Raw genomic sequence first — 13,526 nt, 5'->3', positions numbered from 1 at the left:
TTCATTTTTTGCTGTGTATTTGTTGTCGGAACCAGGTTTTAGATGAAGTCCCATTGTCCACTGTACAGTTTCTCTCAGTTAAGGTTGGGTAGTAACATACACTTTTCAAAGCATTTCATTAGACAAAGAAATCAATAATTATGCATTTCTCCTCAAAGCTGGACATCTACTATCAAGAATGGAAGATCTGGGCCAAAAGGGAAAGAGGGCTTGTGTTAAATGTTCATCTTTAGAGCTAGGCAGGTAGGTTACACCTCAGTCAGTAGCACAATAGCAGTCTTTTCTACTCTCTGATTCCTGCTGTAAGGTGAAAAAGACCATTGGCAGCTGCACAGCTCTGTGCAGTGGTTTAACTGCATTCAGCACAAGGCTAAGTTCCTTAGTATGCTGAATTGGTTCACGGAGCACTGATAATAGATGAGGGAAGGGAGGCTGACTCCCAGCTGAATGGTTTATTGCTGCAGACCATGTTTTTAATCCACAAGAATAGGAGATTGCTGCCTTTGGTTACACTTTTTTTAAAACCCTAATTACACATTTGGTGACAGGTCTCTTTTGACATCTGATAATCAATGCTTCTGTTTACTCCCCTAAGGAGGTAGCTACCTGAAAGTCTAGAGGAAGAAACAAGTCTGTTGTCTGCATTCTATGCTGAGAAGCTTTAGCTGTATGACATTTTTCCATATTGTTCTTTTTCTGCTGAATTTTCTTGGATGCAGATTGATTGCGGGCCTCTTAGCCCAGTCAGAAGGTTCTGCAGTGTTTCTAGCCCTGTGAGCTTAGGGGGAATCATGGCATCTGGGGTAAGCAAGAGCAATTTTAGGAGAGCTCTGCTGCACAGCCCATGTCCTAGGGACATCACAGTACAGTGTCAGATGCAACCTTCTTGGAGGGAGCACAGTGGGGAGCAGAAGTAAGGCCTCTGTGAGTACAAAACCCAACACAGGTACATTGGTTTGCTTCTCATCCTTGCTTGGTCATTCAACTGTATCTCGATTTGTACCCATGCCTACGTGTTTACCTGCACATTTTGTAAATGCACTTTTCACTCACCGCTGAATGCCTAAATCCTTCCCAGGACTCTTGCAACAGTATGGAATTCTTAGAAACCTGTAGTCTGTCCTTCTTTTGGAATATTTATTAGTCTACCACAGGTACACACTTACCCATTGTATTAGGAGTAGCAGCAGCAGGAGACAACCACTAGTGTGCAGTCTTACTGTTTGAAAGCACCAGAGTAATTAGCTATTTTCATCCATGTTTGATTGCAATTGTAAACAAATATAAACATAATTTAATGAACTTTGTGAAAAGTAAGGGCTTTACTACTGTTATGTAGGGCAGTTCATATTTACATGGTAATACTCCTCCCGCTTTAACATAGTTAAGTTTAAAGTAACATTGACTAGAGAAAGAGTTTGTTTTACTGTGCCTCTCTCAAATGAATGTGTGTCAGGGAATGTAAGTGAGTGGAAAAAGTCTGGCAAGAGGCAGCATGCTGTGGTGTATTGCATTTCGCTGACATGAGAGGAATGTGGCAGCGAGGTCTACAGTTGCTGGCTGTAGGCGCTCGCACTCCGGCTGAAAAGCAGATTGGGTTGTGCTTTTTGCTTCATTAAGCAAAAGGCTTTTTGCCTGTGGCATGAAATGCTATAGAACACAGTAGGAGTATTATAGTACTTGTTGTTAAGCAGGACTGTCATTCTCAAACATCCAAAATCACAAGTCATATATTCCAAAATATGATCCGATTAAAAGTTAGGGTTGTAAAAAAACTCAACTATTTCCTTTTTCTTCTCGAATTTTATTTATTTTTAAGAGAAAAAAAGCTGAGATCCTCACCTGAGACATATACCACATTTTACAAAGCTTACAAAACTGTTGTAAACATTTTTAACAGTGAGCCAGGCATGTCCTGTAGAAGCTGTGTGACTGTATAAACTTTGTCATTGTAAACAGGATCTAAAAACTGGGAATGTGGAATGCAGGCGAAGCTCCTGGCACTTGCAGTCTCGCTGAGGTTTGCTTACCTTTAACGAAGTCCCCTGACTGTGCTAGCTCATGTTATTGCGTAGCTGGCCAAAAGGGACCTTATGCCAGTTTGGGAAGCCTGCATTATGAGGGGGAGCCACAGCGAGGCAATTTGAAGACTTACAGCCAGATCTGCGCCCAAATACAGCAGCAGCTGGTGTAACTTCTGCAGTCTCCCTGAGACAGCTTTGTGTGCGTGTTGTGGTCAGCAGTAGGATACCTATTTACAGAATCGAGCGCAGAAAGCTGGGGGGTGAATTAATTTCTTTGTGTTGTCTTCTTCTTACTCTGCAGAATGGGAAGGAGTAAGGAGTGGTATGCCTGAGCTTTTCTCCCCATTCTGCTGAAGCAGCAGGCTGAAGTTTTTGGGTTTTGAAGAACTGCACTGTTAGCAAGCAAGGGAGATGGAGCATCTGTGTTCCTGGGCACTTCTGCAGCACTGGAGAAGCAATGCTAGCACATGGGCATGTTACGATCCTTTGTTCATTGTTCCTATTGACCCGCACTTCACTCCCAAAGAAAACAAACTGCATAGACCATAGTTTGTAAAGACTAAGATACAAGAATTCCTCTAAGTATATAAAGTTTAACGTAAAATTCAAGTTTGCCATTTTGAAAAGCATGAGCTTCTGTAGCTCTGTGGGTTAGACTGTTGGTAGGTGAGCTGCAGATCTGCTTCTGCTCTGTCTGTTTTGAAGGCACTTGAGATCTTTTTCTGCTGTGCAGCCCTGGAAGAAATAGCAAATCTTGAAATAGCACTTCAGCACCACAAATGCGTCTCATTTGACTCTGATACTTGGTTTTGGCCGCTCAGACCACCCCTTCAGCTTGCCTGTGGCTCAGTCACTCCATTCAGCCAGTTTTTCCTTGCACAGCTAGTTCAGATGAAAATCACTGTTCTCTCAAGAATGCTTCCAAGCATTCAGCAAGGCTGAATTCCCAAGCCCTGGGAACTCTGTCAGGCAAATGCAAACTCGCTCTTAGGCCTACATTTAAACCACCATTGTCTTTGTTTTGGAGAACTTTATTAGTTATATGGGACTGCAGAATAATCCAGTGGTCTGGAAGCACATCATTCTGGCTCAGGGAGCTGTCACCACTACAGATGGTGCTTTAGGTCATGGAGGTGTATGTGCTGCACTTCTGCACTCTTGGATCTATCAGTTCACTGCACGGTTACATGTAATTGAAGCCCACTGAAGTCTGCAAGCTATACCATTCAGTTTGTAAGCATCCACTCTGTCCCCAGTAGAAATATTTATAGTCTGAAGCAGTGCCTGGAAACATTTTACTACTAGGAAAAAATACACAGTTACAGAGAGGCTGGGTGTATTAATTATTTATCTTGCAATCAAGAAAGTATAAAAATAATCCAGGGTGAAAGATGGGGAGAGTTATAAAGGAACACACTGTTTTTTTCAGTTTGAATAATGCAGACCTCACTGAAGCTTTTTCTCTAGAACGTACAGCACAAGTAAATACATGCTTTTTCTCTAAAACTGACTTAAAAATCATGTAGCTCTTGAGAGGAGACTAATTGTGCTCCCTTAGCTTCAAGTGAATAATTAAAATTGTGAGGACTTACTGTTTTCCTGGCTTCTAAATCTTTCGTATTTACTGTTTCTTAGATACACAAATTTTAGACGTTTTAGCATCAGTCAAGCTCTGCTTCTATTGTCTGAAAAATAAAATATGTAAAGGAAAAACTGCCACACATTTAAATACATCATGTTGTTACAGTATTAGTACCATTATTGTAATTAAACCACTTGAAAATATGAACTGTCAACTTTTTCTCTCAGGGACTTGGCCACCTAGGTGATTTTTGTGCCTTTGAAAATCTCCCCAGACATCCAACATGCTTTGCTTCTCCTGGTTGTTCTTGAATTATAATTAGCTTTCGGTTCTCCCAAATCTGTTGGCTTTAGCTGCTAGTAAATACACACAGAATAAGCACTGCAGAATCAAAAGAAAAATAAGTTATTCCTCCCACACTTGCAGTTTTGATAGGATTTGCTGTTTGGTGAAGTCAATAATCTGATTCTTACTGTGTTTGGGATCAGGGTGGATTAAAGTAGATCTCTTGGGCCTGGATCAGGAACCCGCAAGTTATCTGCAAATCAAGGCAGAGGATGAATAGAAAAAGAGCCTAAAAATGAGAGGGGAGGCACCAGAGAAGGCAGGTATCTTGGTCCCGTGCCTGAGGCATAACTAATGACACCTGTGTTGCTCCTTCCAAAAATTCACCTTGCACCCTCTTAAAAGCCTCAAGTCACAGAGATTGTAGCACCAAATGAGGCTCTGAACAGATTTTTTTCCAGTTGGAAGTGGTGACCAACCCATTCCACCATGTGCCCATGATTTTGTCCTTATTTCATCTCCTTTGGGGGAGAGAGGAGGATGGTGCCACATCAAGGAACGGGCGGGGGAAAGAAGTACTCAGGTGCATGGGAGGAAGATTGTGGAAATGAAGGGCCTAAACAGGATGAGGAAGAGAAGAAAGGGCTACTCATCCAGGGTCCTTGTCATCACATTTCCCTCTACTGGTGGTGTCAAATCTGTGATGTTTTAGAAATGTTTTAGACATATACTGAGTAAGAGCAAAGTTTGGAAACTAAGCACAACTTCAGCTCTGGAGAAACCGGGGTTTCTTTGGATATCTGCAGATTTTAAAAAATAGTAATATATTGACTGAAAGATATGAGCATAATGCCCTTTTTCTGTCTTTTCTGCCCTCACAGATGAACAGGAGCCAGCAGTCAGCAGCGATTCAGATATTTCATTGATTATGGCCATGGAGGTTGGACTGTCCGATGTGGAGCTTTCCACTGACCAAGACTGCGAAGAGGTGAAGTCTTGAAAAACAAACAGAGCTCTGAGACTAAACTACAGGGGAGGGCCACAGGGAGGGACCGAGTCAACCTTCTAGGATTTGGACCAGTCACACACTTGCCTCCAGATCACTGTCACTCCTGCACACTCCATTCTGAGATGGTCACGAAAAGCAATAGCAACAATTGTGTCTGCCTGGATGCAGTTTCATCATCTACATACATTCATAATGTTCATATGGGAGATGAACGCTTCCAGTTTGCCCACGTGCTTGAGAGCAGTCATGTAACTCTTCAGTGGCTCATAACTACGCAACTGAAATGACAGCTTGAGTGTTTTCTACACTTGTTTGATCGCGTTTTTGTTTCTTTTTTTTTGAAGAGGTATGTTTGTTATGTTTGTTTGTTTGTTTATAGTTTGTTATGAATAGACATTCTTTTCATTGACTGACCCCAGCTTTTTCAAGAGTTCAATCCAGAAACCAGAATTCCTCGTTCACTGGTCACTTAATGATCCCACTCCAGGATCTATCATTTCCTGCTGTTTCTTCATGAAGTACACATGGCTTCAGAGGGACGGTGCACCAGCATCCTGTGTTAATGTGAAACCTGCTTACATTAAGTGGAGCCTGGGAAATGTTGTAATCTGAAGGTCTTTATTTGTAAGAGAGCTCTGAATTAACAAAGATTTCTGAGATTTGGTTCAAAACAGCATTATTTTGGCTTCTACATAGAGCTCTCTTTGTGACAAGTATGATACAGAGTTGAGGGAGACAAAGAAGTGCATCAAGCTTCACCTCATCCTCGTAGTCCTTTGCTGCATTTTATGCTGTTAGTATGTCAACATGTATGTTAACATGTAGTATGTCAGTACGTACTACATGTTAGTATGTACCTACTTGCTTATACATATACCAAACCGTTCTGGGTAGAGAGGAAGGAATTTGGAAATTAACAGAAGTAACACAAATCAAAACATCAAAATAATAATGATCTGTGATTACATTTAATCCATCCTGAACTATGCTTCCAGGGAAAAGCTCATCATTACTTGCTCAACGTAAGATTTCATTTTTCAGTCAAAATATTCAACTGTGAATAAGCATTCTTAGCTTCCTGTTCTACAAGAGTAAAGAGTTTCTGTTGACAGTCAGATGATTTGAATCACATTACTGCCTCCTGAGTAAGTCAGCAGAATCAACGATTCATCTTACATTGAAATTTCATGGAGAGGTCAAACATTTTCACTTGTATCACAGCAGCATCTCAAAACACAACTGTTAGGGTTTCTTGCTGTATCTAAATTTCCTTTTCCACAGCTCAGCTGTGGAAAACAGCTCCCACCCAAAATTCAGCTCGTCAGATTTTATTCAGGAATAAATGTGTTTAGAACTGTACCTAAAATTCTGGACAACTTGCTTGTTTATTGCAGGAAGAAAGAAGAATTATACTCCATGCTTTGGGTTCAGCTAGAATTCCATTCGTTTTACAGCTTTTTTTTTTTTTAATGTTCTTAGTCCCTGAATTGTAGGGTATGTTTGAGGCTTGAGAACCATGATCCAGATATGCACTGTTACGTTTTTATTAGCCATTCAAAAGAACATCTCTCCTTAATTAAAGAGATGCAAGCGGTTTGAAATCTGTTTGATTTGAAAAGGACATTAGAGATTGTTAGGGAGGATGCAGCTGAGTCACTCTTGCCAATATTTGTGTTTCTGTTACTATATTTTCTGTATTCTTTAATGTCTTCTCTATTCCCTGCCACTCTGGGTAAGGCCCCCACTGTCAGGGGAACAATGCTTAAATTTACCTCTTCACAACAGAGTTTACACAAAGTACCACATCAGCTCCACTTAAGCTCTGAATACTGTGCTGAAACGAGATGTAAGTGGTGCTTACACTTCCTGTTGGCCCTTTACATAGTAGTGAAACATTGCTGATGACTGTAGGGAAAAGAGAGAAGCTGGTTATACACAGACAGGTCTCCCAATGGGAAGTACAGATACTGGTACATTATCTTCTCTAGCACTGGAGCCTGGGTGCTACATGTCACAGAACATCATGAACACGATGTCCGAGTTGTCAGTGATCCTTTCACACCCACCTGCTGCAGCCCAGCACACAGACAAAGCTCTTGTAGTTTCGGAGGACCTGCCAGAAAGTCTTCATTTTGTTTCGCCAGAGGAATTAAGTTAATGGACAAATTGATTAATTATCTGTTGCTATAATGGAGTCCCCTGCAGTACAGCACAGCAAACGAGGTCTGTGCTTGCACCAGAGGCTGTAAAAAAGGCGAGGCAGGAGGTGAAACATCCAGTTAATGGTGGAGAGGGTCGTTTGCATGGCAAAATCGTTAAAGGGTGCTATGCTAAATGCAGCAGCATGTAGTAACTGAGCCCCTGCCCATATTGCTAGGAGCAGTAATACTTCTCCTAAGTATCCCATCCTAGATCAGTCCCTTGGCGCCCAGGGCTGGCCACCCTCATGGGCACGGCGCTTGGCTGGGTAAGATGTTTTTACGTCTCACCATATTCTAGTCTTTCAAAAGAGTCATCCTAGCAAATCTGGGCCAAGAGTGTTTTGGCTTTTGTTTTCCAAAAACAAAAGGTTTTTGTTTACCTGCAGTTTTGCTCAGGAAAGATGTTTCTCCATCTCTCTCCTTCAGTGTTGTGTAGCTCTGAGTGCTGTGAAGTGATCACAAGTGCAAAGCCAGGTCGCACATCACTGAAGGCAGAACCTAGGAAAGCACTTACGTAAATGTTCTAATCCATCCTTGTTCGGAAAAGCACTTATGGTTAATTTTGGACTTGTACTGAAATCACACTATTTTCAACAGGTCTCCTATGAACATATTTAAGCCCCTGTGTCAAATGGAAATGTTCTCCTAAAGTAGGACCTGGCTACCAGTGATTTTTGTACCTATGACCTGTGAAATGCCTTGGGAATTTGAGGTGCTTCATAAATATTAAGACCCCAGAGGTTGGTTTGTAACAGACGAAAGCCTTAATTCTGCAGATCTGCATGCCCATGCACAGTTTTGCCTATGTGAATCTCTCCACCGTGATTCTTCACAGGGTAAAATGAAACCTCCTCACTGGCACATTTGGGCAAAATTAGTCCTTTCCTGAGAGCATTTTGCAATTCTTCATTACTGTTGCCCACCAGCCCGGGGCTCTGCCATTAAGCTGGTGGGATTCAGCTGCTGGGGGCACAGAACAGAGAGTGGCCCTTGGCCTGCAGTGATGGAAAAATAAAATCCTCATGTGCCCTCTGACCAATAGGGCTCAAGTATGCAGTTCTGCACACTCGCACAGCGTGGCTTTACTGCTGCAGCCACTGCCTACTGCCAGGACAGCAGGGATGGGGCAGTGGCTGCCTCCTCCACAGGGCTGGTGGCGAGAGGACAGCACAGCTCTCTGAGAAGTGTTCCTGTCGCTCTTCCTGCTCCTGTCACCTGAGGCTCTTTCCTCTGATTTCCATTTAGTGAGTAGCATGTGGGAGAACATTTGCCAGCTTGTCTTCATTCCAGCTGTGTTGCAGAATAAAACCTGGGCAAGCAGAGCCCTTGCTCTGCATTCCCTTCAGTTTTCGTGGGTTTCACTAAGCTGCATTCCCAAAGGTCTGTTCCGTAGGTAGGAGACATAAGCAACTGTATGAATTCTGTGCTCATAACCAACCTAATGTATGTGCGCAGTTGTGCAAGACACCAGTCCTGAATCTCTTCCTCAGCTCACCCATGCTGGTGGAGACCCTTGCTGTGGGTTTGGGGGGTTGTTTCTTTTCCCTGACTGGTTTAGAGCCTCAGGAAACAGAATTGGGATGATTGTAGTGCTACAGTTTGTTCTTTAAGCATTCTACAGAATTACGTTTCCACATATGGGTATGTAAGTACATTGATATGTCTATGGAAACTGTCGTGAAAACAAGCTGCTGCCATTTTTAGAGTGTTTCCATATGTGAGAGAATATGGCAATAAAGAAAAAGGCTTTATAGAAGCTATTTCAAATAAAAATACTGAAATCACATACAAGAGGTCCCCAGGATCTCACTACTTTACTTTAACGAAATCTGGGTCAGATCCAGATGATGTTGTTGCAAGAAGGTCAGTACTTTGTCTCCTGTTGAACAACCAGTTTGTGATATGTTCTTATTTTGTGAACAAAATGAATCCAAGCGCTGGAGACAGATCTAGCTCAGAATTCGGTGTTTCACAAAGAATATGCATTTTGTGATCTAAAGTCTTTGTTGTCAAACCTGGAAATCCAGCCTCTTCTCCTCCTTGCTGAATAAAAAGAAGTGCTCGTCTAACTTGAAAAATTTGAAGCTCAGAGGATGTTTGCACTTGGATGGGTTGCCCTGGCAGATATCTTTCTGTAGTCCCCTTAACACCTCTGTGTCATTAGTATACAGTGGCAGATTTTCCATAAAATGTATTTTAGTTCCCATTCTGGTTAAACCTGGAATGCAGCTGTCGTATAGATTTTCCAGTCTTTTGCGTTGCAAACTTTTTCCTTGGAATGTACATTACAGCCCTAAGAGGAGATTCAATGGCAAACAGGCAAAGATCAGGGCACAAGCCTTCATGGACAACCTGCAGGCTGCAGGTCCTCGTGGTGGCAATTGGTCTGCACTGAAATGACAACACAGGTTGTGTTTGGCAGCAGGAGATGCATTTCAGCCCGGGCAGCTGGGAGTCTCCCAGGATTTGTTTATAAGAACCTCATTCCTGCCTGGTCTCTGTCCATAGAAAATCTCATGACTAAGCATATAGTTTGAAATAAGCCAGGAGTATGAGTTCACAGGCTGTGCAAACCATGAAAACCAGTAGTCGTTTATTACCTTCTATTTCATTAGCAATAATGGAGACTTTTTAACCATTTGTTGTTCTTGTAGAGCCTTGTTGCAGGATGAAAGTTACTGGTCTGCTAGAAATACGGGCCAGGACAAGCTGGCTGTCTAAACAGAAGGCAGGACTTGGTTTGCTGTTCTGCTGCATCCATTCTGCAGGAGTGAAATAGCAGAGAAATCCATCCCGTCACAAAGGATCGCTCCAGCGCAAGCCTTTATTGCAGGGAAGGGAATTGGTGGGATAAAGCTAACACCAGTCAGCTTTCTCTCTGGCCATTTGTGCTGCCTGTGTCTCTCGTAAGGGGAGGGGTGTGTTGTTTTAGTGGACTTTTTAATAGGGACAATCGATCCAGCAGAAGCACTTGAATTCTAACAAGCTGTTACCTGGACGGACGGATACTTGTGCAGCTGAAAGAGGAGCGCCAGATGGGCGCTCTGCTCGGGATGCGTACGTAGCAGATGGCAGCTGCGGGCTAGGAGGCGGCGAGCGAGGGCGAAGGCTGCCCTCTGCCGTGCAGCATCATCTCGGCTCCGAGCTGCTCACCTGACTTCCTCTCCCCTGGTACTTCTTTTCCATGGAAAAAAAGCTTTCTCAGCACGAGCTGTATTTCAAAGAGAGAAACAGAGGAGGAAAGATGGATTAAATGCGTTGCAGATTTTGAGGGAAAAGACAATGGATGGATTTTCCATCTGAAATTAATCTTGCCTCTCTCAACTATTTTGTGAATTGGTGGAAGCTATTTCTTTCTGGAGCAAAAGCCAAAAAAGACGAAGAAGAAGAAGAGGAATCTAAAGAAAAAAAAGCATTTTCCTTTTCTGTTTATTTCCCAATTCTTCACTCCTGTGTAGTGTTAAAAACAATAGCAAGATCAAGATGCTTGGTTGCTCCGAATGTATACGGCTATTTCAGATGTAAAGTGTCTAAACGTTTTGTATGTGTGCGTAATGCCATCCTTCCTTCTTGTTTCATGTTAGGAAGCTGAAATTACTGTACCATTTTGTAATTAGAAATGTAAAGAGGGGACAGCGGGTGGGAGGGTCTGTTATTTTTATAGCAAGATGTTCCTTGTATTTAGTGAACACTTAAAATGGTTTTGTACTTGTCAAGATATACATTCCATCCGTTTCCAGAAGAGAATTATTTTTATTTAGAGTAGTTTATAAGCAAACCAAAACAATGTGGCGTTCTATTCGTATGCGGTTTGTGAACAGAGCAGAAGTTTTCTGGTTTGGAGTGATGGCCCCAACATTTTTTCCAGCGACGTCCCCTCTCTCATGCTGCAGAGCCACACCAGCAAATGCCAGTGTTAAAAAGGGAGGGGAAAAAAAAAATGAATAAATACCATATGCATCGGTGCACAGCTTGCCAAAATGATTTCCAGTTAGGAAACAACGTTCTGCATCAGTGAAATTCTCAGAGGCGGTCGGTCCCACTGTGGGCACCAGGAGAGAAGGCGTACTTCAGCCCCGCCTCTCCATGCCCCAGCTGACGGCCCGAAAAACAAGGAGGACAGGACGAGGCTGTCACACTCGCACGCTGCATCTTGTCACCTGCAGGGCCATCAGGATTGGGATGCGGTTTTGGCTGAAGCTCGTTTGCTGTTACTGGTGCTGTGCTGGTTTTGCCCGTGGGAATGACCCTCCAGCTCCACGTTAAAAAAAAAAAAAGGTTCCTTTCTTCAAGTGGCTGCACTTTGGGTTGGGAACCACCTAGGGAAAGACCATGACAAAATCACACTGTGGCATTTGCATAGGCAGTTCTTTTTCTTACCATCAGCTTTTTTTTCCCCCCTCTTACCTGTGAATTTGCTGCCAAAACAGCAGTAGCAGTTTGTGAAGCAAGCCTTTTTTATAGGTTTACTTTCTGTACAGCATTGCAAACACAGCTTAACTCTTTGCTGATACTTTATAATGTGTACATCTTCCCTTCCAATGCACTTTATCTGTCTTGAAAAAATGTGGGAGTCAGAGAACCACCATCCTAAAGGGATTTGCCTGAAATCACGAGGCACGCGCTTTTTTTTTTCATCTTGCTTTGTTACATACTGTAAATGCTAAAGAGCATGGACAGTGACTCAGCTGGGAGAAGTACTGAAATATTAAGGCTAATATTTGGAAGCATTATTCAGTAGTACAACACGGCTATTTTTGTTATATAGAAGATTATAATGTAAATATGTGAGACTGTGTTATTATGTACTAGTAAAATATTGCAACTATCAAAGTTAAGATTGTGAATTTCAAGGAATTTTATTGCAAGTTTTTTAATAAAACGAATCTGATGACCATGTCCTACATGTTTTCTAACAGACAATCAAGCTGGCACTCTCTGATGTGTGAAAGTCGCTGATGGTTTCTCATTGAACGCGGACGCTGCAAACTTTGGCACCGGCAGAAGGCAGAAGCTACAGCCAGGAGGGACCCGAGCTGCAGCCTGGCCACCAGCCTCTGTCTCGCTCTCATTGTGCCCCAGCTGCTTTTGATCAGAGAGCAGCAGCTGGGCGGGGGTGAACACCTCCGCATCCCCAAGGGAGAGCTGTGGTCACCCTAGGCACTGGGTGTTAAATCAGCCTTACGGTGTGATGCCACAGGAAGAATGGGGCTGCCAGTGTGAGGAGTCATCTGGCTGCTCCTCCCTGGATCCCTCGTCCCCAAAGGTGTCATGGGACTGTCATATATGTAGCCCATGGGACTGATACATGCAGCATAGGTGTGCTGCTTACAAGAAGCTCGTGTGCTGGCCCATGATTTCAGCTTGCCGGCTGGTGCTCCCGGAAGGCATGCCTTGCTCCCTGCCGCAGTAGTGCGTCCAAGTGCATGGACGTGCCAGGTCTGCTGGGGACTAATGCACGTCCCCCAGAAGCGAGGAGCAGCTGTGGGTTAGGTCAGACCCAGAGCCCCAAAACTGCCCTGTCTCATTGCCTTGCTCACTCCCGCTGAGCAGGAAATCAGCTGTGGTTTAGTGTGGTTCTGTCAGCAACACTGGGAATCATTACTGCCCATTCAACCTGTGTCAGCCTGAGCAACCTGTCCCACCAGCCCCGCTCCACATCACCAAAACAACCCCTGGGCTGCAGTGGAAGGTTTGAGGTACTGCCAGCCCAGGACCCACGTCTCCCTCCTGCTTTGTCCCAAGTCCAAGTACCGGGGGTGGCCATGGGAGAGAGCAGGGCCAGTTTCTCCCCGCAGGCAGCGGTGCACAGTTGCTATGTGATCTGCACACACAACACAGCTGCCTCTGCTGCTGCTGCTGCTGCAGATATTGTGGGCGGCAGCACGCTCGGGTGTCGCAGCAGCACTAACCCAGTGCAGAGCTGCTGGGAATGGCATCAAGGCTATAAATAACCAGGGGCGTAAGGCAATTAATTCCAGGCTGCAAGCATATACGTAGGGCTTGGGTTACATCACTCTTTTCTCCACAAATGAGCTTCATTTCTAGTCCAAGTCGAGAAATAAAGCTATAAAGCTTTGCTGCTCCATGCTTTTTTTTTTTTCCTCCAAAAGGAATAAGTCAAAATGTACTCACTCCCATGATTCAAGGAGGTGACCTTCAGACCCATCACAATCAATAGAAAGGACTGGATAGTCTTTTCTAAGAGCATTATCCAGACTTGCACTGTGCCAGCCAACCCAGGGTCCCTTTTCTCCCATGAGACCCAAAATGTGGCAGGAAAGCAAGCAAGCTTTGTACTGCACAGCTGAAGGGGCCTAAGGCTCTGAGAAGGCAGCACTGCAACATAGGGTGAGAGGGTCTGGGGGCATCCCACAAAGAATAAGAGGACTTGAGGGCCAAGAAGAAACCTATAATGTGTTAAT

General features: G+C 43.7%; 1 protein-coding gene across 2 annotated transcripts in view; it reads left to right on the top strand.

Moving 5' to 3' along the window:
• Window positions 1–13,180, top strand: part of RNF150 (ring finger protein 150) — a 119,142-nt gene extending 105,962 nt beyond the window's left edge. Inside the window, exons 7-8 of one of the 2 annotated variants that reach the window (XR_002438174.1) lie at window positions 4,773–5,246; window positions 12,021–13,180. Coding sequence is in view for 1 of the 2 variants with exons in the window: in XM_021395412.1 (XP_021251087.1) it covers window positions 4,773–4,891 (119 nt within the window). In the remaining variant the exon portion in view is untranslated. Of the gene's footprint in view, window positions 1–4,772; window positions 9,622–12,020 lie in introns of those variants that run through there. The other variant, XM_021395412.1, reaches the window with a different exon arrangement.

Source organism: Numida meleagris, chromosome 4 (assembly GCF_002078875.1).
Source record: "Numida meleagris isolate 19003 breed g44 Domestic line chromosome 4, NumMel1.0, whole genome shotgun sequence".
Lineage (NCBI taxonomy): Eukaryota > Metazoa > Chordata > Aves > Galliformes > Numididae > Numida > Numida meleagris.
This window is presented reverse-complemented; position numbering and strand designations above follow the sequence as displayed.